Source organism: Dendropsophus ebraccatus, chromosome 1 (genome assembly GCF_027789765.1).
Source record: "Dendropsophus ebraccatus isolate aDenEbr1 chromosome 1, aDenEbr1.pat, whole genome shotgun sequence".
Taxonomy (NCBI): Eukaryota; Metazoa; Chordata; class Amphibia; order Anura; family Hylidae; genus Dendropsophus; species Dendropsophus ebraccatus.
The window spans coordinates 222,505,834-222,529,212 of record NC_091454.1 but is presented as its reverse complement, the minus strand read 5'-3'; the positions used below and the strand labels follow the sequence as shown (position 1 = coordinate 222,529,212).

General features: G+C 50.7%; 3 protein-coding genes across 5 annotated transcripts in view; 2 read left to right on the top strand and 1 right to left on the bottom strand.

Annotated features, from left to right (window-relative positions):
* The first annotated feature begins 593 nt into the window (after positions 1-593).
* TMEM88 (transmembrane protein 88) lies at positions 594-3,418 on the top strand. Its single transcript, XM_069942713.1, has 2 exons — positions 594-822; positions 3,072-3,418. The coding sequence occupies exons 1-2, from the start codon at positions 610-612 to the stop codon at positions 3,318-3,320; spliced, it is 462 nt and encodes a 153-aa protein (XP_069798814.1). The 5' UTR covers positions 594-609; the 3' UTR covers positions 3,321-3,418.
* A 2,993-nt stretch (positions 3,419-6,411) lies between these two features.
* NAA38 (N-alpha-acetyltransferase 38, NatC auxiliary subunit) overlaps positions 6,412-23,379 on the bottom strand; it is a 28,670-nt gene continuing 11,702 nt past the window's right edge. For 2 of the 3 annotated variants that reach the window (XM_069948923.1, XM_069948914.1), the window contains 2 exons: positions 6,658-6,829; positions 6,412-6,579 (listed from right to left, as the gene is read on the bottom strand). In XM_069948923.1, coding sequence (XP_069805024.1) covers positions 6,467-6,579; positions 6,658-6,766 — 222 coding nt within the window. In that variant the 5' untranslated portion in view covers positions 6,767-6,829 and the 3' untranslated portion in view covers positions 6,412-6,466. Of the gene's footprint in view, positions 6,580-6,657; positions 6,830-8,323; positions 8,460-23,379 lie in introns of those variants that run through there. The other variant, XM_069948904.1, reaches the window with a different exon arrangement.
* Positions 8,485-12,049, top strand: CYB5D1 (cytochrome b5 domain containing 1). Its single transcript, XM_069948894.1, has 4 exons — positions 8,485-8,751; positions 10,569-10,645; positions 11,363-11,581; positions 11,658-12,049. Exons 1-4 carry the CDS (start codon positions 8,625-8,627, stop codon positions 11,886-11,888), a joined length of 654 nt encoding a protein of 217 aa, XP_069804995.1. The 5' UTR covers positions 8,485-8,624; the 3' UTR covers positions 11,889-12,049.

Genomic DNA, 23,379 nt, shown 5'->3' with positions numbered 1-23,379 from the left:
CTCCCCTCCCCCACCTCTCCATTCATCATTATTATATGCTCTTAGGGTCACTATAACCTGATGCCCCCTCCATGATCCTGACTCCCAGCATTCCTTATGGATATGTAAAGGTACGGCGGGGAGGAGTGCGCCCACTACAGGTGAACCCACAAACCACGCCAACCTGACAATAACACTATGGTGCTCGCTGCCTTCAGGATGTATTGATATGCCCTGTGCTGCCCCCCTGTATATGGGCACCTGTGATGTCACTACTATAGGAGGGGGCCTGTACCCATAGGTGGGCTTCAATGCCACAACACCTGCTATAATCATAAGGGGATAGAGGTGTCCATCAGCGATGAGTTCTAGGTGTTTCTATGGAGGGTATTGGAGTGGTACTGGTCCGGTGCCTCGGGGCTGGGCCGCAGAGCTTGCACTCAGTTGGGGGCTGCACAGTCCTGACATTCCTGAGACGTTATACAGAGTATTAGGGGAGTGAAGCTGCTGCATTCCTAGATAAGGGGGGTGGAGATGAGACAAGATGGGGAGGGGGGTCTGCTGGTAATAAGGACTTGTTAGGAGATTAGGAGAACACACAAAGAGAGGTCCATGCCCCGCTCAGACGTGATGGGTGAAGATACCACCACTCTGCCCCCGCCGTATACCCCTGCACCCCCAGTGCCCCGGGAACCCCTGGACTGCTGGGCCTGTGCCGTGCTGATCACCGCTCACAACCTGCTGGTGGGAGCCGCCAACCTGGGGATATTCATCGTGATGTGTGGAGGTGCCCTGGTGCCATCGGCCGCCATGCTTCTCTATGGGTTCCTGTGCCACCCGCGGGTCAGTGAGTTTCCTTCCTTTTCTGTGATATTTGATCTTTCCCTCCGACCTGATGGATGGTGACACTAATGAGCTGTGAGATACCCAGATACGCTGAGACTTGTAGTTCTACCACAGTTGGAGGACAATGGTTTACATAAAAGCTGCCTAAGAAGTGGTGACCCCGTAGACTCGGCCCGGTCTCTATAGATGGTGCCGCTGTATCCCAGGACTGGCACTTTGGACCACATGCTGGGAGTTATGACACTTAAGTCCACTAGGTGCGCTGTTCTATTGATATATTTACTGCCACTGAGTGCCAGCATATAGTCTATAGCTTTCCAGGCAGCAGAATGGAATTGAGCGTCAGCATTTAGATTGTCATTGAGTGCCAACATTTAGTCTATAGCTTTTCATGCAGCAGACTGGCATTGAGTGACAGCAGTTAGATTATAGCTTTTTTTGGAGCAGACTGGCATTGAGTGTCAACATTTAATGTATAGCTTTCCAGGCAGCAGACTGGCATTGAGTGTCAACATTAAGTCTATAGCTTTCCATGCTGCAGACTGGCATTGAGATCCAGCATTTAGATTATAGCTTTCCATGCAGAAGACTGGCATCGGGTACCAGCATATAGTCTATAGCTTTCCATGCAGCAGACTGGCACTGAGTGCTGTTGTTATACCTCCAGGAGTTATCGTATACAGTGTAGCTCATATACACAAGTTCAGCAGGCCGTATCACACAGGATGGACTTAGATATAGCAACCTAATAGACAGGAAAGAGTTAGATACAGCATCTCAGCCAGCAGTATCACAAAATACAAGTGCCTAACAGACAGTATCACACTCCACAGGCTTAGATACATTGGCAAAGCAGTGATCAGTGATTATCAGACATTATTAGACAGTATCACACACTATAGGCTTAGGCCAAATGAGCAGCGTAGTATCGCACATGATAGCCTTAGATACACAAACAGAATCAGCCTAAAATGATCCATCAGGTAGTATCTCACATGATAGGCTTAGATACACAAACAGAATCAGCCTAAAATGATCCATCAGGTAGTATCTCACATGATAGGCTTAGATAAAAAGTATTGATTGCTAATAAAATTTGATATGATTGTTTTAATATGGTGTGTGTGTGTGTGTGTGTGTGCGCGCGCCTTCCCTGGTGCCCCAAAGCGCTGATTGCTGCTCCTTATATCGGCCAGTGATTGGCCCGGCAGGCCCTGCTGAGACATCTAGGTCCAGATTTATCATGAAAGCGAGGGGGCTTTTTTTTCCGATCTGGCCGGCTAGGAGGTGGCTGAGGGCAACGACGTCCACTCACCTCCCCAGTTCCAGTGTTGGGTCCCGTATCGCAGAGCTCCGGTCCCCGCTTCCCGGACGCTTCCTGGTCTCTGACGCGGGCTTGAGACGTGACGTCTTGAAACGTCACGTCTCAAGCCCGCGTCAGAGACCAGGAAGCGGCCGGGCAGTGGGGACCGGAGTGCCACGATACGGGACCCAACACTGGAACCGGGGAGGTGAGTGGACATCGTTGCCCTTAGCCACCTCCTCCCTGGCCAGATCGAAAAAAGCCCCCCCGCCGGAGTACCCCTTTAACTAGGGATGGTCTGAACCCTCCGAACGCTGGGCATCAGATTCCCGCTGTCTGCCCGCTCCGTGGAGCGGGCAGATACAGCGGTAGGACCGCCTGGAAGACTGGGATACAGCCTATGGCTATGCCTGTATCGCAGTTTTCCAGGCGGTCCTCCCGCTGGATCCGCCCGCTGCACGGAGCGGACAGACAGAGGGAATCATTACCGAGAGTTCGGGTTCGTATGAACCCGAACCGAACTCGGTTCGGACCATCCCTACCTTTAACAAGTGGTTCATTTACTTCTTTCTCCCTGCTCTGTGGGTGTTTACACAATGTGCTCAATAAAAGTCACAAATAGTACAATTGTCTGTGTTATTAGTTTATTTATGGTCTGACTTAAGGCCCTATTTCACGAAACCATTATCGGCCAGGGTCTGTTGATCGCTATTGACACCCATTGGCCACCAGATCCAGTGCATCAATATTTTTGTTTTTCAGCAGAACATAAAGCAGATGTGAAGCTAGCCTTAGTTATGTTATCAGCTGGGGTGTATATACCTTGTGTATATGATTCTAGTGTATAGGGGCTGATCCTCCCTCATACATTCCACATTCCCCGGCTCTCCGCCATCACCTCCCTCTTTACATTATTAACCCTTTCCTTTCTCTCCATTTACAGTTCCGTAAACCCAAGGAGACGCTGTGCCCGGCACAGCTGACCCCGGCGGCCTGCGTGACGCTGCTGGTCTTCGGGGTCCTGCTGGTTTTACCCTTCCTGATCCTTGGCCTGGCCGGCTATGCCCGGATCGTACGATGCTTCCAGCTCAGCTCCTGCTTCTTGCCCTACAGCCGTGCCATGTACCAGGGAACGCCGCCCCAAAGACGCCCGGCAAAGGAGCCCCCCAAAGATGGCAAGGCCTGGGTGTGAGCCCATGAGGACTGTAACACCTCCCGTGTGTATAAGAACGACCTCAAGGACGTGACCCTATAGGCATCCCATATATTGTAGAAAATGGCTGCCACTGTTTGCTGGGACTTATGGTTCTATTACACAGGGGGGGGGGGGGAGGTTCCCATGTCTACATTACTTTTGGGGGGGGGGGGAGGGGATTTTGATATAAACTCAGGAATCGTGTTAAATAGCTTGCATTCTGATTTTCACTGCATTTTTTGCAACCACCATTGCGACCCCATTTACCCTTATTGGGCGCAACGCATTGCGTCTAAGATGACGGTGTTGCGCTAACTTTACAGACATTGGGGGAGAATGATGGTGTTGTCCTATAGGAAGAGTCTTTGTGTTGCCCATACCAACCAATTACAGCTCAGCTTTCATTATCCATAGCAACCAATTACAGCTCAGCTTTCATTATCCATAGCAACCAATCACAGCTCAGCTTTCACTTCACCAGAGCAATTTGAGAAATGGAAGCTGAGCTGTGATTGGTTGCTATGGCAACAAGGAGAATCCAACTATTGTGTATTGTAGTCAGGCCGGGCTCATCCATTCCATATTGTGTTATGTGACTCGTATAATGTCCTTATCATCCAATGTGAATCATGTACTACTGCCATATAGTGAATAAATCACTGTTCTCGTTTTATGACATTAACTGCATCTTCAGGTGATATGCTGCCTACCCTGCACCCTAAGCTGTACCTACCCTGCACCCTAAGCTGTACCTACCCTACACCCTAAGCTGTACCTACCCTGCACCCACCCTACCCTGTACCTACCCTGCACCCTAACCTGTACCCACCCTGCACCCTAACCTGTACCCACCCTGCACCCTAAGCTGTACCTACCCTACACCCTAAGCTGCACCTACCCTACACCCTAAGCTGCACCCACCCTGCACCCTAAGCTGTACCTACCCTACACCCTAAGCTGTACCTACCCTGCACCCTAAGCTGTACCTACCCTGCACCCTAAGCTGCACCCACCCTGCACCCTAAGCTGCACCCACCCTACACCCTAACCTGTACCTACCCTGCACCCTACGCTGTACCTACCGTACACCCTACGCTGTACCCACCCTACCCTGTACCCACCCTGCACCCTAAGCTGTACCTACCCTACACCCTAACCTGTACCTACCCTGCACCCTAACCTGTACCCACCCTGCACCCTAAGCTGTACCTACCCTGCACCCTAAGCTGCACCTACCCTGCACCCTAAGCTGTACCTACCCTGCACCCTAAGCTGTACCTACCCTGCACCCTAACCTGTACCTACCCTGCACCCTAACCTGTACCTACCCTGCACCCTAAGCTGCACCTACCCTGCACCCTAACCTGTACCTACCCTGCACCCTAACCTGTACCTACCCTGCACCCTAAGCTGTACCTACCCTGCACCCTAAGCTGCACCTACCCTGCACCCTAACCTGTACCTACCCTGCACCCTAAGCTGCACCTACCCTGCACCCTAAGCTGTACCTACCCTGCACCCTAAGCTGCACCTACCCTGCACCCTAACCTGTACCTACCCTGCACCCTAACCTGCACCCACAGCTGTACCTACCCTAACCTATACCTAAAGCCTAACCTGTATCCTACACCCTAACCTGTACCTACCATAAACTGTACCTACACCTAAACTCTAACCAGTACCCACCCTGCACCCTCACCTGTATCTACACCTAAACCCTAACCTGTGCTGATTATAAAATAACAGCTCCAGTTGTCAGGAGGTAACAGTGTAAGTACGGTGTGGTGGCGGCATTATTTAGTGTGTGTGTGTGTGTATATATATATATATATATATTATATATATATATGGGTCTCCATGACAGTATCTGGGCAATGTACAGGACTACTAGAAGGGCAGTGTATTAAATATTATAGATCTGGTGGGGGTTTTGTTTCTTTGATATTCTATGAAATGCTGATCCAGAGCGCTCTGGGCCTCAGACTGGGCTAAGGCTTCTCCTCCCAACAAGACAATGACTCCGAGCACACAGCCAGGACCACGCAGGAGCGACTTAGGGACAACTGTGTGAACGTCCTGGTGCGGCCAGAATCCTGAAACTTATGGAACATCTCTGGAGAGCTGACAATGGCGTCCACCACCAGCCCTCATCCAACCTGACAGAGGGGAGAGGATCTGCAGAGAAGAATGCCCGAACATCCCCAAATCCAGGTGGAATCACGGCCAATGGGGCCTCACTATAATACAGGGCCGAACATAATGGGAAAAAATGGTCTGAAGACTTTCTGAACAGAGTAAGAAATGTGTCTGTAAGGAGCTCATGTATGTATGAAGCCATGTGACACAGCGGGCTCCACATGTATGTAAGGAGTGGGACCCATGTTTGCTTGTTTGTAGGTAGGGGGCCCTGCGTTTGCCCGTGTGTAGGGAGGGAGGCCCCGTGTCTGCCCCTGCGTGGTGTAGGTAGGGGGCCCCTGCGTGGCGTAGGTAGGGGGCCCCCGCATGGTGTAGGGAGGGAGCCCCCTGTCTGCCCCTGCGTGGTGTAGGGAAGGGGGCCCCTGGTCTGCCCCTGCGTGGTGTAGGGAGGGGGCCCCCGCATCTGCACTTTACCATCTGACATAATGCGTCAAAAACACACAAGAGAAACCTGCAGCTATACAGCAACATTACAGGTTGTGTATATTGTGTTGGAGCACTGCGCCATCTAGTGGTCCAATCACAGATAAAGCAGCTCTATACTGTAAGCGCCCTGCAAACAGCTCCTCTGTCTCAGCTTCCTGAGGGGGTTACCTGGAGTCATCTCTGAATGTGCAAGCTTTGTGCAGAGTTCCCCTTTAAGCCTCATTGTCTGGGTGACTACTAGTCCAATTCCTGCAGGAGCTCTTATCACCCAGCTTTCCCGATTCCTGGGAATCCCATGGGCTACCATTATATTGTCACCCAGCTTTCCCAAATCCTGAGAATCATATATATGTCACCCAGCTTTTCAGACATATCCAGTATCCCTGCTGTTCCGGCTGATCAGGTGACCTCCTCCGGCGCTGGAGATAAATGACCACAACTCAATAAAGATGGCGGCAAAACTCACTGGCGGTAAAAATAATTTAATCATAGAAAAGTGTTGGGGGGGTGCTGGGTAGGGGTCACAGGTACTGGGGGGAGGTGACGCTCTCCAACTCCACCTGTATGGACACAATGTGATGACCGGGAACCATGGCCAGCCCCAGGACACGCGGCTCTCGGACTGGAAACGAGTCTGCAGGGAGGAAAAGAGAGGGTTAATACGTGGGGGCGGAGCTTGGCCCTGCACCACCTATGTCTTAAAGGGGCCAACCTGAGGGTCGCAGGAACTCCTGTGCGGAGCCCAGGATGACGTTACAGTCCCGGTCAGTGCACAGGAAGCAGCCGATGAGCGAGCGGCCGTCCGTCATCTCAATCCGCATGTTCCGGTTCAGTAGAGACTCCAGCTTGTGTCGGGCGCCGTCCCCCGCCTCCACGTCCGAGTCCTGGGGGGGACATCACACCATCATGACCCAATCACAGCACACATAGGCATCAATTACACTTACATGTCACACAGCTTTCCCAGCCCCCAGAATGTCAGGGCTTTATAGTGAGGGGTCATGGCATTTATATTGACTTCCACCCAGCTTTCCCGCACCCCACAATGTCAGCTCTGGACAGTGAGGGGTATACGTACCAATGTATAGCTAACAGTGGAAACTCTGGGGGTGTCATATAGATTTCTACCCAGCTTTCCTAGGCTCCTAAATGAAACAGATGCCAGATAAGATGGATGACATCTACCCTGGTGGATACCACTCAGCTTCTCTAGGCTTCTGAATGGTTCCTCTACTGTAATGAGTAACAGTGACATTCAGAAGGAAAGGAAATATAGGGGACAATCTATACGGCTGCAATCATTGGGACAAGTACCCAGCTTTCCCATACCCCTGAATGTCAAGCCTCAATAAAGCGACAGCAGAAGATGAATGAAGGCATAACTAAGGCAGTCAGAGTCTGAGAAAGCTGGGTGTCATGGTGTCCGTATGGCCACAACACTTTTCCAAGCTCCTGAATGGCATGGCTTCCCCATAATGCAGTGAAACAATCCCCTGCTCTTATGTAACTAGATGCAGGAGCCCATCCCATCACTCAGCTTTCCCAGACCTCTGCATTAAAAGTTACTCAATGACACAGGATAAACCATATTATCACATAACTAAGGTCAGGAAAGTTGGGTGTCTGGGCATTCACAATACCACCTAGCTTTCCCAGACTCCTGAATGGCTCTGCTGCTTAGGTATACAGTGACACATCCCCGGCTTCTTCTCCAGACTCCTGAACGGTAAAGTCGCTGTAGTAGGCAGAATTATCATTCGGGAGACTGGAAAAGCTGGATAACTCCTCCTCTGCTCCTGGGCCTCGTGTCGTGAAGGACTGGGAGCCTGGGAAAGCTGGGTGACAACCTATGTGCCGCTATGACAGGAGAGTACAATGTGTTTACATTCAGGATCCTGGGAAAGCAGGAGGATAGGACCGATCAGCTGAATGGAGATGGAGAGGTCGGTGCTGTATACGAGTCTGCCATTCAGCAGGGTCATGGCGGCCGCACTGGTCGTCACACATCTTTCTGAGGCCCCTGAACGTCAGTCACACTGGCACGAGGCGGCCATCACTGGGTAGATACTGGATAGACTTACCTTTCGGCTATCTAAGAAAGTTGGGTGGCATGAAACAAGGTCGCCCCTACACGGATCACCACCCAGCTTTCCTGGGATCCTGAACAGACTCTCACCCTGGTCACCAAAGGAATATGGGTCACTCAGGGGTGAAGGGAAGGTGGGTGAGAGCCAAGTCTGCAGCTATTCCACCCTCGTGCACTCAGGGATATTAGTCCAGTCCTTACAGGAGCCCCCGATCTCTGACATTATACAGGGGGCAATGTATGACAATGAGAGGGACAGGAGGCCATCACTGACCGCTTATACACTACTCACCCCAGCTGGAGGGCTGCAGCCATTCTCCTCCAGTACAGCAGCCATGACTACACAACACTGCCCGCGCACAGGCTGATGGGAAGACCAGAAACAGGAAAAACTACACCTCCCAGCATGCACTGGGGGCACGTAGAAAGGAAATGATGTGCCATACCAGAACAGGAAATTACGTCAGAGGATCGGTGGAACGCAGAACCGTAGAAACAAGGTTTACTAACTGAAGTGACGTAAGAGATGCTGGGCGTGTCAATAGGAGCGTCGCGTTGCCAGGGTAACGCCAAGGCGCAGCTGAGCACCAAGCATGGGTCCGGCCAGAGCTCCGTACTACACCCCCCGGGAGGTGTCCCGGCACTGCACCAGCAATGACCTGTGGGTGTCCTACCTGGGCCGGGTGTACGATCTCACCCCACTGGCCAAGGAGCACCGAGGTGACCCGGAGACCTCACCCGACCCTCTGCCCCACAGTGTCCCCCTCACACCCTGTGCCTTCTCCTCTCCTCCTTGTCCCCACTCTTCTTCTCTATCACCTCTCTTCTTCTCTCCTTCCCTCCCTGTCACCTCTCTTCTTCTCCTCTCTGTCACCTCTCTTCTTCTCTCCTTCCTGTTTCCTTTCTTCTCTCCCCCAGTCCCTTCTTCTCTCTCCCCATTCCCTCTCTTCTTTCCTCCTGTCCCCTCCTCTTCCTCTCCTCCCTGTCCCCTCTCCTCTTCCCTCTTCTTCTCTCCCTCTCACCTCTCTTCTTCTCCCTTTCCTGTTTCCTTTCTTCTCTGCCCGTTCTCCCCCCTTCTTCTCATCCACCTGCCCACACTCTTCTTCTCCCCCTCCATCCCTGTCACCTCTCTTCTTCTCCCCCTCCCTGTCACCTCTCTTCTTCTCCATCCCTGTCACCTCTCTTCTTCTCCCCCTCCATCCCTGTCACCTCTCTTCTTCTCCCCCTCCATCCCTGTCACCTCTCTTCTTCTCCCCCTCCGTTCCTGTCACCTCTCTTCTCCCCCTCCGTCCCTGTCACCTCTCTTCTTCTCCTCTGTTCCTGTCACCTCTCCTCTTCTTCTCCCCCCCGCCCCTGTCACCTCTCTTTTTCCCCCCTCCGTTCCTGTCACCTCTTTTTCTCCCCCTCTGTCCCTGTCACCTCTCTTCTTCTCCCCTTCTGTCCCTGTCACCTCTTTTCTTCTCCCCCTCCATCCCTGTCACCTCTCTTCTTCTCCCCCTCTGTCCCCTCTCCCCACCATCCTTGTACCTCTCTTCTTCTCCCCCTCTGTCCCCTCTCCCTTTCTCTCCCCCCCCCATCCTTGCACCTCTCTTCTTCTCCCCCTCCGTCCCCTCTCCCCACCATCCTTACACCTCTCTTCTTCTCTCCCCCTCTGTCCCCTCTCCCTTTCTTCCCCCCCCCATCCTCGTACCTCTCTTCTTCTCCCCGTCCCCTCTCCCTTTCTCTCCCCCCCATCCTTACACCTCTCTTCTTCTCCCCCTCTCCCTTTCTCTCCCCACCATCCTTGCACCTCTCTTCTTCTCTCCTCTATCCCCTCTCTCTTCCTCTCCCCACCATTCTTGTACCTCTCTTCTTCTCCCCCTGTCCCCTCTCTTTCTCTCCCCCCCATCCTTGCACCTCTCTTCTTCTCCCCCTCTGTCCCCTCTCTCTTCCCCCCCCATCCTTGTACCTCTCTTCCTCTCTCCTCTATCCCCTCTCTTCCTCTCCCCACCATCCTTGAACCTCTCTTCTTCTCCCCCTCTCCCCACCATCCTTGAACCTCTCTTCTTCTCCCCCTCTCTTCACCATCCTTGCACCTCTCTTCTTCTCCCCCTCCATCCCCTCTCCCTTCCTTTCCCCACCATCCTTGAACCTCTCTTCTTCTCCCCCTCTCTTCCTCTCCCCACCATCCTTGCACCTCTCTTCTTCTCCCCCTCCGTCCCCTCTCCCTTCCTCTCCCCACCATCCTTGCACCTCTCTTCTCGCCCTCCATCCCCTCTCCCTTCCTCTCCCCACCATCCTTGCACCTCTCTTCTTCTTCTCCACTATTGTCTCTTTTCTCCCTTAAACCTTTTGCCCCACCATCCCTACACAATTATTTTTACTCCCTCTTCCCTTCTCTCCTTCCCCTGCCATCTTGTTTCCCTTCCCCCTCTTCCCCAGTTATACGGCACTGACATATCACACTTTTCCTTGATGCCGGATATGTTGTGAGGCAGTGGCTTCTCAGCTCTTGCGTCTTCTCTATTGATACTTATTGTTGCCTTGTGTTCTGTCAGGTGACATATTACTGAAGCCGATCATCGAGGCGGCGGGGAAGGACATCAGTCACTGGTTCAATGTGAAGACTGGAGACGTAAGTGACATCAACATATGTACCTGTCTGGTACTATCATACACACCTACCAGCCTGGGCACCTGAGAGGATACAGCTAGTCAACAGGAACATTCTCTTTTAATTACAGAACCTGAAATGTGCATAGTAGCCAGACCCTGACCCAGCTGAGGGCTTGTTACAATTGTATTCAGTCTAGATAGACCTCTGTAAATTAACAGCTGACAATGATCCTGTGCCACCACAAGGGGGAGCTCACTGCATGTCTATTTATTATAACTCTATGCAGTAAGATCCCCATTCATTACTGTGGCTGGAGAGTATCTTGATGCACAAAGCTGAGAAGACAAAAGGCTGCTACTCTTAAAGGGGTACTCCGGGGCGATTTTCTGTGTCAGAAAGTTAAACAGATTTGTAATTTACTTCTATTTAAAAATCGTCCTGTACTTATCAGCTGCTGGATGTCCTGCAGGAAGTGGTGTATTCTCTCCAGTCTGACACCCTGCTCTCTGCTTCCACCTCTGTCCATGTCAGGAACTGTCCAGACCTGGAGAGTTTTTCTATGTGGATTTGCTGCTGCTCTGGGCAGTTCCTGACATGGACAGAGGTGGCAGCAGAGAGCACTGTGTCAGACTGGAAAGAATACACCACTTCCTGCAGGACACACAGCAGCTTATAAGTACTGGAAGACTGGAGAATTTTTTAAATATCCCCCAAAACGTGCATCCATCTCCGCAGATTAAGACCTACATAGACCCACAAACTGGCTGCCTAAAATACTACACACCTCAGGGACGTTTCCTCCACGTGCCACCCTCCTTCCCTTCTTCAGATTGGGACACAGATTTTGGCCGCCCCTGGTGGCGAGACTCCTCCTATGAAGTCGGCATATTGTCTTCTAAAACCAGGATCATCCGAATCATCAACACATTAACGTCTCAAGAGCAACTCCTAGAGGTAAGTGTGCGATGGGAGCCCGGTGTCACTCCGCGATAGAGGGGTCTCTGCGTATAACATGGTGCTGGTGTTACAGGTCTGCTCCGAGGAGACTATATGGGAGATCCTGGCCCGATATTTGCCATACAATGCTCACGCTGCCAGCTACACATGGAAATACTGCGGGGTTCCTCTGAACATGGAGCAGACGCTGGAGGAGAACGGGGTACAGGATGAGGACCAGGAGTTTGAGGAGCTGAAGATGGATTCTGATTCTTATACAGCCAGCCTACACTTATACTTCAACGATGATCTGACAGAACTATGACCTGCAGGGAGGCGCCAAAAAACAGCAACTCTTCATATCCATGATGATGCGTGTCCATGTGATGTGCGGCCAATCTATGAGTTACTCTGCCTACACTATCAGCTCCAGACGGGTCACGTGCCATCTTCTCATATGCCGAATAAATTTGTTTTTTTATATTACTTGGTTGTCACTTTTAGTTTTAGTATTACTGAGAAACCAGGTTACACTGGCCGTAGAAGTCTATGGGGAGGAGGAGGTCCCACCCCAATGCTGGATTTACAGCTTACACTACTTTGTACTGCTCTATAATGTCCTGTATGCTGCTGCTCCTGGGGGTTTGCTATCGAGCAGTAGTGAAGCAGATACCTGTTGTTTATGTAATATCCTGTTTATTGTAAAGCTCTATCTAGTCACCACCTACTATTTTATTTTTTACTTTACTTGGTTGTCACTGTCAGTTTTAATATTACTGAGAGACCCGGATACACTGGCCGTAAAAGTCTATGGGGAGGAGGAGGTCCCACCCCATTGCTGGATTCACAGCTTACACTACTTGGTATTGCTCTATAGTGTCCTGTATGCTGGTGGTTTGCTATAGAGCGGTAGTGAAGCAGATGCCTGTTATTTATGTAATATCCTGTTAATTGTAAAGCTTTTAGCAGCTAGTCACCACCTATTATGATGCTGAGCTCAGGGAAAGCTGACACTTAGAAAACTGGAGAACATGCCATTTACAAGTTATATATATCTCACCTCTTAAGGCACCATGACATATGGACATGAATTGTTAGGGCGTATAGAGAGGACTCATGGCGTGAGCCCTCTTTATACCTGGCGGCTATCAGGAGCTGGGGAGCGCTGCTAACAGCCAGCACAGAGTAGTTGCCCCTGCCGGCTATTTAACCATTTAGATGCTGCCTCTTAGTGGCATTAGTTGTTATCAGTTTCTGTTAAAAGAATGATGTCGGGCCTCCTGATGTAAACTTGGCCAAAGAGCTATTTTCAAAAAAGGAAAGTTCAAAAACAAAATTTTTGTTTTGGAGTTGTTTTGGCAGCCCTCCTTAAAGGGGTTGGCCACTTTATAGTAAATTTTTTTGTGTGTAGTATAAATAAGTGTATTCACATTACATACTGACAGCAGCTCCCTGTGTACCTCATAGAGCTAACATCAGCCACCCCCCTCCAGACTGTGCTGCCCAGCTCTGTTGTGAGGCTGTCCATAAGATGGCAGACATGGAGGAGTATGTGACCATGCCACACCTCCACAGACACATACAGGCTCAGTGGTGGACACTTGGGGGCGGGGCATGGTCACATGCTCCTCCATATTAGCCATCTTATGGACAGACTCACCACAGAGCAGGGCAGCACAGTCTGGAGACGGGGGGCTCTATGAGGTACACAGGGAGCTGCTGTCAGTATATACAGTGAGTACACAGGGAGCTGCTGTCAGTATATACAGTGAGTACACAGGGAGCTGCTGTCAGTATATACAGTGAGTACACAGGGAGCTGCTGTCAGTATATACAGTGAGTACACTTACTAATACTGTTCACTGAATTGTTTTACTATAAAGTGGCCAACCCCTTTAACTTTAGACTTTACTGCAGATCTCTTCTGTATGACCCATAGTTCACTGCTACAATGGAGAACACATGGGAGAGTAAAGCCGAACACTAGGCCGTGTCTTTATTCCTACAGACATACAGTCTGGGGGAGATTCATTAAACTTGTGCCTCCGGGGTATGCTAGGTAGAAGGCGCAGATGGGGGAGAGGAAGAGCAAGGCCGGAAGGAGGATTGCCCTCCTACTGTGCCTCATTCATATTTATATATGGCCGCTCGCAGGCATACATCATAGTACAAATCTACACCTGCTCTCTTAGTAAATACGGCCGGAAAAAAGGGGTCTGGGCTTTATTTAAGACTGGTATATGAGTACTATATCACTCCTGTATGAGCTCGGTGGATATCCCATTCCAAAAAGTGTTAATAAGTGTTAACAATGTCGGCTGATCTTTGCCTCCTATTCCACGGGCCGATTATCGGCCATAACGGACGATAATCGTTCCGTGGAATAGGCCCTTGGGATTTTGCAGAGTGTTTCGAACAGGGGAGGAGACGCTGGGAGAAGCGCGAGTGTCAGGAACTTATCTGACCGGGATCCAGCGCCGCTCACAGCCTCCGGGCCGCATCGCCGTCTTCCTGACCGGGGCCGTGTGACGTCACAGAGACCCGACGGCATCCCTGGTTACCAGCGGCGCCGCAGGCTCCAGTGACGTGCGGCCGCTCAGCTGAGGAAAGTAGTGCTGCCACCCAGCTTGCAGCCTCCCATGTGGTTGTGATCAGGACTCAGGAGTCTGGACCAATCACGTTCTGGTCCAGGCTCCTGGTCCTGTATTTAAAGAGCCAGAGGTCACTTCCAGATCGCTGGCTATTAGGTAAATCCCCTGATCCCTGCTTCCCTGTCTATTCCTGCGATTCCCGTTCCTATTCCTCTGCTTGCTCGACTTGTTATCTGACCTCCTGCCTGACCTTTTGACTATCCGATGGTTTGCTGACTTTGTGATTGTCTGTCTGTCTTGTTCTGTGTTCCACATACTCAATATAGGGAACGTCTTCGTGGTTGTCCGCGGCTGCCTAGGGCCAATTGAGGCAAGTAGGTAGCGACAGTGGGTGGGTTCAGACCTAGGGCCCACTCTCTTGTCTTATCCGTACCTCCGAGTCCTGACAGTGAGGTCCCACGTTAAAAGAGACTGAGGCGTCCTATGTACAATGTTTCCTGTTCGAGAAAAGTCTCTTAATTTTTCGGATATTACCGATCACCAAGGCTCCTGTACGATAAAGAGTTGTTGTGTCTCTAGTCATGATCAATTCAATAGGAGGGAAATAGATCTTCCAAATAGAACATGATGACTGCAAAAACAGTAAGACAGGGAAAAACAAGTGGTCAAAACCAGCGAGTCAAAGAGGAGAAAATGGTCGGACAGGCTTGGCCGAATACCTTGAAGTCATTTCAGGTCCAAATCATGGGGTAAAGATAGAATCAAACACAAGCTGGAAGCCGGGATACTGGGAAAGCTGGAAACAGGAATGCCAGTGAGTCCCGGAGAGACCAGTCATGGAATCCTGTGGCCAGCAGGTGGCGTGATTATACTCTGCCCGCAGGAGATAAAGCAGGGGAAGCATATGCCAGACCTGAAGGGCTCCCTACTAATGTCCTATTCCTTATCCTGGATGTATAACCCCCATGCTATGACGACCAATGGCACAATGTTGATGCGCTTCCTTTCCCTGCCAACCTGGGGAACAAGTGGAGATGGCGCCGGATCGGAGTGAGATTGTGGAACGTGGTCAGTACACTTCCTGACAGACACCACCTACAGTATCACAAACATGGATGACACAGATTAAGGTGCTGCAGTATATAGACTTTCAATTAAAGAGGATATTCCGGACGCTTTTTTCCAGAAACAGCGCCACCTCTGGCCTCAGTTTGTGTGTGGAGTTTCGCAGCTCAGTTCCACTAAAGTGAATGGAGCTTATTTGTAATACCACAAACAACCTGGTGCTGTGAGAGCTTTCATAGGGACTGAGGACCTTGCCTTCGAGAGCTTACATAGGGAGAGAGGACCCTGCCTGCTAGGGATTACATAGGGAGAGAGGACCCTGCCTGCGAGGGATTACATAGGGAGAGAGGACCCTGCCTGCGAGGGATTACATAGGGAGAGAGGACCCTGCCTGCGAGGGATTACATAGGGAGAGAGGACCCTGCCTGCGAGGGATTACATAGGGAGAGAGGACCCTGCCTGCGAGGAATTACATAGGGATAGAGGACCCTGCCTGCCAAGGGATTACATAGGGAGAGAGGACCCTGCCGGCGAGGGATTACATAGGGAGAGAGAGGACCCTGCCTGCGAGGGATTACATAGGGAGAGAGGGCCCTGCCTGCGAGGGATTACATAGGGAGAGAGGACCCTGCCTGCGAGGGATTACATAAAGAGAGAGGACCCTGCCTGCGAGGGATTACATAGGGAGAGAGGACCCTGCCTGCGAGGGATTACATAGGGAGAGAGGACCCTGCCTGCGAGGGATTACATAGGGAGAGAGGACCCTGCCTGCGAGGGATTACATAGGGAGAGAGGACCCTGCCTGCGAGGAATTACATAGGGATAGAGGACCCTGCCTGCCAAGGGATTACATAGGGAGAGAGGACCCTGCCGGCGAGGGATTACATAGGGAGAGAAAGGACCCTGCCTGCGAGGGATTACATAGGGAGAGAGGGCCCTGCCTGCGAGGGATTACATAGGGGGAGAGGACCCTGCCTGCGAGGGATTACATAGGGAGAGAGGACCCTGCCTGCGAGGGATTACATAAAGAGAGAGGACCCGGCCTGCGAGGGATTACATAGGGAGAGAGGACCCTGCCTGCGAGGGATTACATAGGGAGAGAGGACCCTGTCTGTGAGGGATTACATAGGGAGAGAGGACCCTGCCTGTGAGGGATTACATAGGGAGAGAGGACCCTGCCTGTGAGGGATTACATAGGGATAGAGGACCCTGCCTGCCAAGGGATTACATAGGGAGAGAGGACCCTGCCTGCCAAGGGATTACATAGGGAGAGAGGACCCTGCCTGCGAGGGATTACATAGGGAGAGAGGACCCTGCCGGCGAGGGATTACATAGGGAGAGAGAGGACCCTGCCTGCGAGGGATTACATAGGGAGAGAGGGCCCTGCCTGCGAGGGATTACATAGGGGGAGAGGACCCTGCCTGCGAGGGATTACATAGGGAGAGAGGACCCTGCCTGCGAGGGATTACATAAAGAGAGAGGACCCGGCCTGCGAGGGATTACATAGGGAGAGAGGACTACATAGGGAGAGAGGACCCTGTCTGTGAGGGATTACATAGGGAGAGAGGACCCTGCCTGCGAGGGATTACATAGGGAGAGAGGACCGTGCCTGCGAGGGATTACATAGGGAGAGAGAGGACCCTGCCTGCGAGGGATTACATAGGGGGAGAGGACTTTGCCTGCGAGGGATTACATAGGGAGAGAGGGCCCTGCCTGCGAGGGATTACATAGGGGGAGAGGACCCTGCCTGCGAGGGATTACATAGGGAGAGAGGACCCTGCCTGCGAGGGATTACATAAAGAGAGAGGACCCGGCCTGCGAGGGATTACATAGGGAGAGAGGACCCTGCCTGCGAGGGATTACATAGGGAGAGAGGACCCTGTCTGTGAGGGATTACATAGGGAGAGAGGACCCTGCCTGCGAGGGATTACATAGGGAGAGAGGACCGTGCCTGCGAGGGATTACATAGGGGGAGAGGACTTTGCCTGCGAGGGATTACATAGGGAGAGAGGACCCTGCCTGCGAGGGATTACATAGGGAGAGAGGACCCTGCCTGCGAGGGATTACATAGGGAGAGAGGACCCTGCCTGCGAGGGATTATATAGGGAGAGAGGACCCTGCCTGCGAGGGATTACATAGGGAGAGAGGACCCTGCCTGCGAGGGATTACATAGGGAGAGAGAGGACCCTGCCTGCGAGGGATTACTTAGGGAGAGAGGACCCTGCCTGCGAGGGATTACATAGGGAGAGAGGACCCTGCCTGCGAGGGATTACATAGGGAGAGGACCCTGCCTGCTAGGGATTACTTAGGGAGAGAGGACCCTGCCTGCGAGGGATTACATAGGGAGAGAGGACCCTGCCTGCGAGGATTTACATAGAGAGAGAGGACCCTGGCTGCAAGGGTTTAAATAGGGAGAGAAGACCCTGCCTGCGAGGGCTTACATTGGGAGAGAGAGGACGCTGCCTGCGAGGGATTACATAGGGAGAGAGGACCCTGCCTGCGAGGGATTACTTGGAGAGAGAGGACCCTGCCTGCGAGGGATTACATAGGGAGAGAGAACCCTGCCTGCGAGGGATTACATAGGGAGAGAGGGCCCTGCCTGCGAGGGATTACATAGGGAGAGAGGACCCTGCCTGCGAGGGATTACATAGGGAGAGAGAGGACCCTGCCTGCGAGGTATTACATAGGGAGAGAAGACCCTGCCTGTGAGGGATTACATAGGGAAAGAGGACCCTGCCTGCAAGGGATTACACAGGGAGAGAGGACCCTGCCTGCGAGGGATTACATAGGGAGAGAGGACCCTGCCTGCGAGGGATTACATAGGGAGAGAGGACCCTGCCTGCGAGGGATTACACAGGGAGAGAGGGCCCTGCCTGCGAGGGATTACATAGGGAGAGGACCCTGCCTGTGAGGGATTACATAGGGAGAGGACCCTGCCTGCGAGGGATTACATAGGGAGAGAGGACCCTGCCTGCGAGGGATTACATAGGGAGAGAGGACCCTGCCTGCGAGGGATTACATAGGGAGAGAGGACCCTGCCTGTGAGGGATTACATAGGGAGAGGACCCTGCCTGCGAGGGATTACACAGGGAGAGAGGACCCTGCCTGTGAGGGATTACATAGGGAGAGGACCCTGCCTGTGAGGGATTACATAGGGAGAGAGGACCCTGCCTGTGAGGGATTACATAGGGAGAGGACCCTGCCTGTGAGGGATTACATAGGGAGAGAGGACCCTGCCTGTGAGGGATTACATAGGGAGAGGACCCTGCCTGCGAGGGATTACATAGGGAGAGAGGACCCTGCCTGCGAGGGATTACATAGGGAGAAAGGACCCTGCCTGCTAGAGATTACATAGGGAGAGAGAGGACCCTGCCTGCGAGGTATTACATAGGGAGAGAAGACCCTGCCTGTGAGGGATTACATAGGGAGAGAGGACCCTGCCTGCGAGGGATTACATAGGGAGAGAGGACCCTGCCTGCGAGGGATTACACAGGGAGAGAGAGGACCCTGCCTGCGAGGGATTACATAGGGAGAGAGGACCCTGCCTGTGTGGGATTACATAGGGAGAGAGGACCCTGCCTGCGAGGGATTACATAGGGAGAGAGGACCCTGCCTGCGAGGGATTACATAGGGAGAGAAGACCCTGCCTGCGAGGGTTTACATAAAGAGAGAGGACCCTGCCTGCGAGGGATTACATAGGGAGAGAGGGCCCTGCCTGCGAGGGATTACACAGGGAGAGAGGACCCTGCCTGCGAGGGATTACATAGGGAGAGGGGACCCTGCCTGCGAGGGATTACATAGGGAGAGAGGACCCTGCCTGCGAGGGATTACATAGGGAGAGAGGACCCTGCCGGCGAGGGATTACATAGGGAGAGAAGACCCTGCCTGCGAGGGCTTACATAGGGAGAGAGAGGACCCTGCCTGCGAGGGATTACATAGGGAGAGGACCCTGCCTGCGAGGGATTACATAGTGAGAGAGGACCCTGCCTGCTAGGGATTACATAGGGAGAGAGGACCCTGCCTGCGAGGACTTACAATTTACAGGACATACATGCCTTTAGCTATGCCCTGGTTTCTGGAGCACAATGTGCCATGCTACAAAGGACAAAAACAGGACACATAACAAATACTAAATGCTTTTTTGTTTTTTTCATATCATAAACTTTTCTTCCAAGCATCTACTACTCTTTCAGTCAGATAATATTTTCGGACATTGCTTTTGATCGTTCCCCCCACTAATCCCAGATTGTTCCCCTTTACCTGTTGGAGACACCAGCATAGTCCTGCTATTTATTATCTCTTGGGTTACCTACGGCACAAAGATATTTTTTTCTTTATCTTTTCAGAGAGCAGACTATTGATTGTAATATGTAACAGGCAATTCCTCACTTACCCTGCAGGGGCGCTGCTGTTATAGTGATTGTGATGGCTCCCTCCCCCAGTGTATGTAGGGGGCTTCTGCAGCCAGACACCTTGTGATCAGTTTATCATGGGGGGGGGGGGGAGTGTTCTAACAAAAATGATGATTCAAAGTAGAGGACCCTTTAATGCTGAGGTGTATCTGATAATACAATATACATAATGAGTCGTAATTATTATTATTAAATACTATACACCAATATATCTTCTATCTATCATCTATCTATCTCTTATCTATCTATCATCTATCTATCTATCATCTATCTATCTCTTATCTATCTATCATCTATCTCCTATCTATCTATCTATCTATCTATCTATCTCATATCTATCTATCTCCTATCTATCTATCTATCTATCTATCTCCTATCTATCATCTACCTATCTCCTATCTATCTATCTCCTATCTATCTATCTATCTATCTATCTATCTATCATCTATCTATCTCTTATCTATCTATCATCTATCTATCTCTTATCTATCTATCATCTATCTATCTTTTATCTATCTATCTCCTATCCATCTATCTATCTATCTATCTATCTATCTTTTATCTATCTATCTCCTATCTATCTATCATCTATCTATCTTTTATCTATCTATCTCCTATCTATCCATCCATCTATCTATCTATCTTTTATCTATCTATCTATCTACCCACCATGATGCTTATCTGGTACAGTGACCCTGCTGCCATCTCCCTGCACTGTCACCATCTGCTGCCCTCACCTCCTGTCTCCTCCGTCACCTTGTTAGCCCTTGCAGGGTCCTCTCCCCCTACGTACTAGTCTGTCATCTACTTTATTCATGTTGCCCCCCCCCCCCCCCCAGTTTATATTACATTCTGTATATTAACCCCTTATCATACTGTCTGTGCAGCGCTCTGGAATCAGGGGCCTTTACAAACACATAACAATAACCCAGTCCCTATTTCCCTTCTTTCCCGTGTTATTATAAAGGTCATCTGCCCATTTACTATTACTATATCATTTCTTCTCCCACCACCTTACGCCTTCAGAATCTGTCTCCATTCATCTTGTTTCTGATTACCGTCTCCCTGTTTCTTTCCCCCTTTTCACTTTTCCGAGCGCCACCGCGTTTCGCCCATCTCTTGTTTTTTCATAAATTATCGAGGTTCTGAGCATAAATTATACATCTGTCCGTCGAAGCCACGCGAGGTGCGTTATCGCTTTGGTACTGTAATATTTATGACGATAAATAAGGATGGATGAGGGGGGGGGGGGGTTCTGCAGCTCGTGTTTTACTGATCGCTCACGTAGCTATGCACAGAAGATCAAAATGTTCTTTCGGTGCACATGTGAAAATCTGGAGCCGACCCCCCCCCCCCCCCCCCCCGCACTGAATGTTGCTGTATAATCGGACTTAGAATGACACTCTCTGTGACTGAAGGCACATATATAACAGTATATAAGACTATAATGTCATCATGATGACCGGGTGACACACTCATCCCTTCGCTTTATTATTATTTTTTCAGTTTTTTTTTCCCTTTCGCATTGTTTTTCATGCTACGTTTCCAGACGAGGCATCCAGCATCGCACGCAGAGTTAAATCTTAATGTGAGTCTGATGTCAGACTGAGCATGACTGCTGAATGCCTCACCCCTCCCTCGCCTCACAAAAGAAATATATATTTATTGTCTTTCTTCTCTTAGCTGAAAGGAAGAAAGAAAAAAAAAAATAAACAAATGAGAGGCATGCTGCAGGAAGCCATTTTGAGTTCTGCATTTTTTTAAACCACCCCCCCCCCCTTCTTATTAGAGAACAAAGACAAATGAAATTTTCTGAAATCGGTTCATCTGCATTGGGGAGAGATGACTGTAAATAAAAAATGAAAGACTGATGAAGAAGGTGGGAATTCTTAGATTTTACTCCTGGATCATCTGTAAAAAAAATTCCTATGTAGATTAAATAACGTCCCCGATTGGGCGATGACATTAGGTTTTCACCTCCAGATATTGCTGGATTTATGGTCAATGAAATGTTCAGGGTCCATCGTTTTTAGTTTCTACGTTTTCTTTCGATAGTCACTAGTCCTTGACTGTGATGTTTCCCTCTTTTATTCTACGCCCAGGGTCACTGAACATGTATAACCAGCTATAGCCTATAAAGACTAATATATGAATGGCGGTGTTTTCATTGAATGTGCACCTGCCTAAAAATTTTAGTTTTTTGTATTCCAGTTTGTTGCTATGAATTCCGGCATGCCCCCATACACATTAGACCACAGGTGTCAGACCCAGGGCCGGTGTCAGCACCCGGCCAAGTAACGGGGCCCACGGCGCCACAAAGGGGGGGGGGGAGGCGGCTATCCTGGGAATCCGGGACAAGTATGTGAGTGAGTGCACCAGTCAGTTGCGTCCCTGACCAGAAGAAAGAGGAGAAGAGAGATGCAACAGGAGAGCTTCAGCAACGGGGGGAGCGAGTTGTTAGATGAGAATTAAAAAAAAAAAAAACTGGCTTGTATATAAGGGGTCATCTTTAAGGGGGACTACGCAGAGGGGGCCATCAGTGAGGGAGACCAGACAGAGGAGGGCCATATATAAGGGGGACTACACAAAGGGGATCATCAATAAGGGGGGCAACACAAGGGGGGTGTCAATAAGGGGGGCAATCTATAAGGGAGAATAAATGGGGGGCCATCTATAAGGGAGACTAAAGAGAGGGCGGCCCATCTATAAGGGGCTCTACACGGGGGACCATCTATAGAGGATCCTGCTGTTTTACCTTAGCCACATGACTGGCTCCACAAAAGGGCCCCCTGAGGCTGGGTTGCCCAAGGGCCCATACAAGCCTGGAGCCAGTCCTGGTCAAACCTCTGGTTGTTACAATACTACAGTTCCCATCATGGTTGCACAGCCAAAGCTTGACTTCCTTTGGTTGTCTAGGAATGATGAGAATTGTAGTTTTCCACAGGTACCCCACCTGGGCTTTGAAACTGTTGATTGATAGTAGAATTCCCAGAATGCTCTGCTTTCTCTCAGCTGTTCATCACAGCCCTCCCACCCCGCTCACTCATGCCAGTCGCTCACCCAGAACTGCTGAACATTGCTGCACACAGCAAAAAGGTCTGCTAAAGCTACTGTATTCATAGCCTGCTCCTCTGCCTGTGGCAGTGTTCAGCATAAGGCAGCATGCTGTAAACACATTTAATTCTTCCCTAAGTTTCCCTAAGAGCCAAGATACTTGCGTAAAAACTGCAACATGCCACACAAAAAGTGCACAAGGCATGCCCTCTTTTAGAAGAGATGGGCTCCTACAAGCCATTCCCTTTCCATCCAGGCAAAAGGGTCTAGAATCTAATGGTCTTAAATTAGGCCTTGCCCCCAATTACCCCAACAAGTGCACGCCTCTTATGGTGGTTTTACATGGAGCCATAATTCGCCCGATCGCACGAAACAATCTGTGAATTTTTTGCGAACGATCAACGACGATTTGAGAACATGCTGAAAGATCAAAATGAACGATTTCTCACTCGTCGCTTGATTGTTCGCAGCGTTTACACGGAACGATTATCGCTCAAATGCGTTCGTTATCATGCAAAAACGAACGATAATCGTTCCGTGTAAAAGGACCATTAGTGAATCTGGTGTGACCTGGGACAATTGCGCAAAATGTTACACCTGCTTCGACACACGTTCCAGGCGTAACCTTGATAAATGAGGCTTGGTGAAAGCCACAGCTCCTCTGCCTGCCCATCTGGTGAGCGGGGGATACAGC

Coding starts and splice junctions, on each gene's coding strand:
- TMEM88 (XM_069942713.1), top strand. CDS start 610: ATGGGTGAAGATACCACCACTCTGCCCCCGCCGTATACCCCTGCACCC. Junction 823..3,071: donor GGTTCCTGTGCCACCCGCGG/GTCAGTGAGTTT, acceptor CTCCATTTACAG/TTCCGTAAACCCAAGGAGAC.
- CYB5D1 (XM_069948894.1), top strand. CDS start 8,625: ATGGGTCCGGCCAGAGCTCCGTACTACACCCCCCGGGAGGTGTCCCGG. Junction 8,752..10,568: donor ACTGGCCAAGGAGCACCGAG/GTGACCCGGAGA, acceptor GTGTTCTGTCAG/GTGACATATTACTGAAGCCG. Junction 11,582..11,657: donor CTCAAGAGCAACTCCTAGAG/GTAAGTGTGCGA, acceptor CTGGTGTTACAG/GTCTGCTCCGAGGAGACTAT.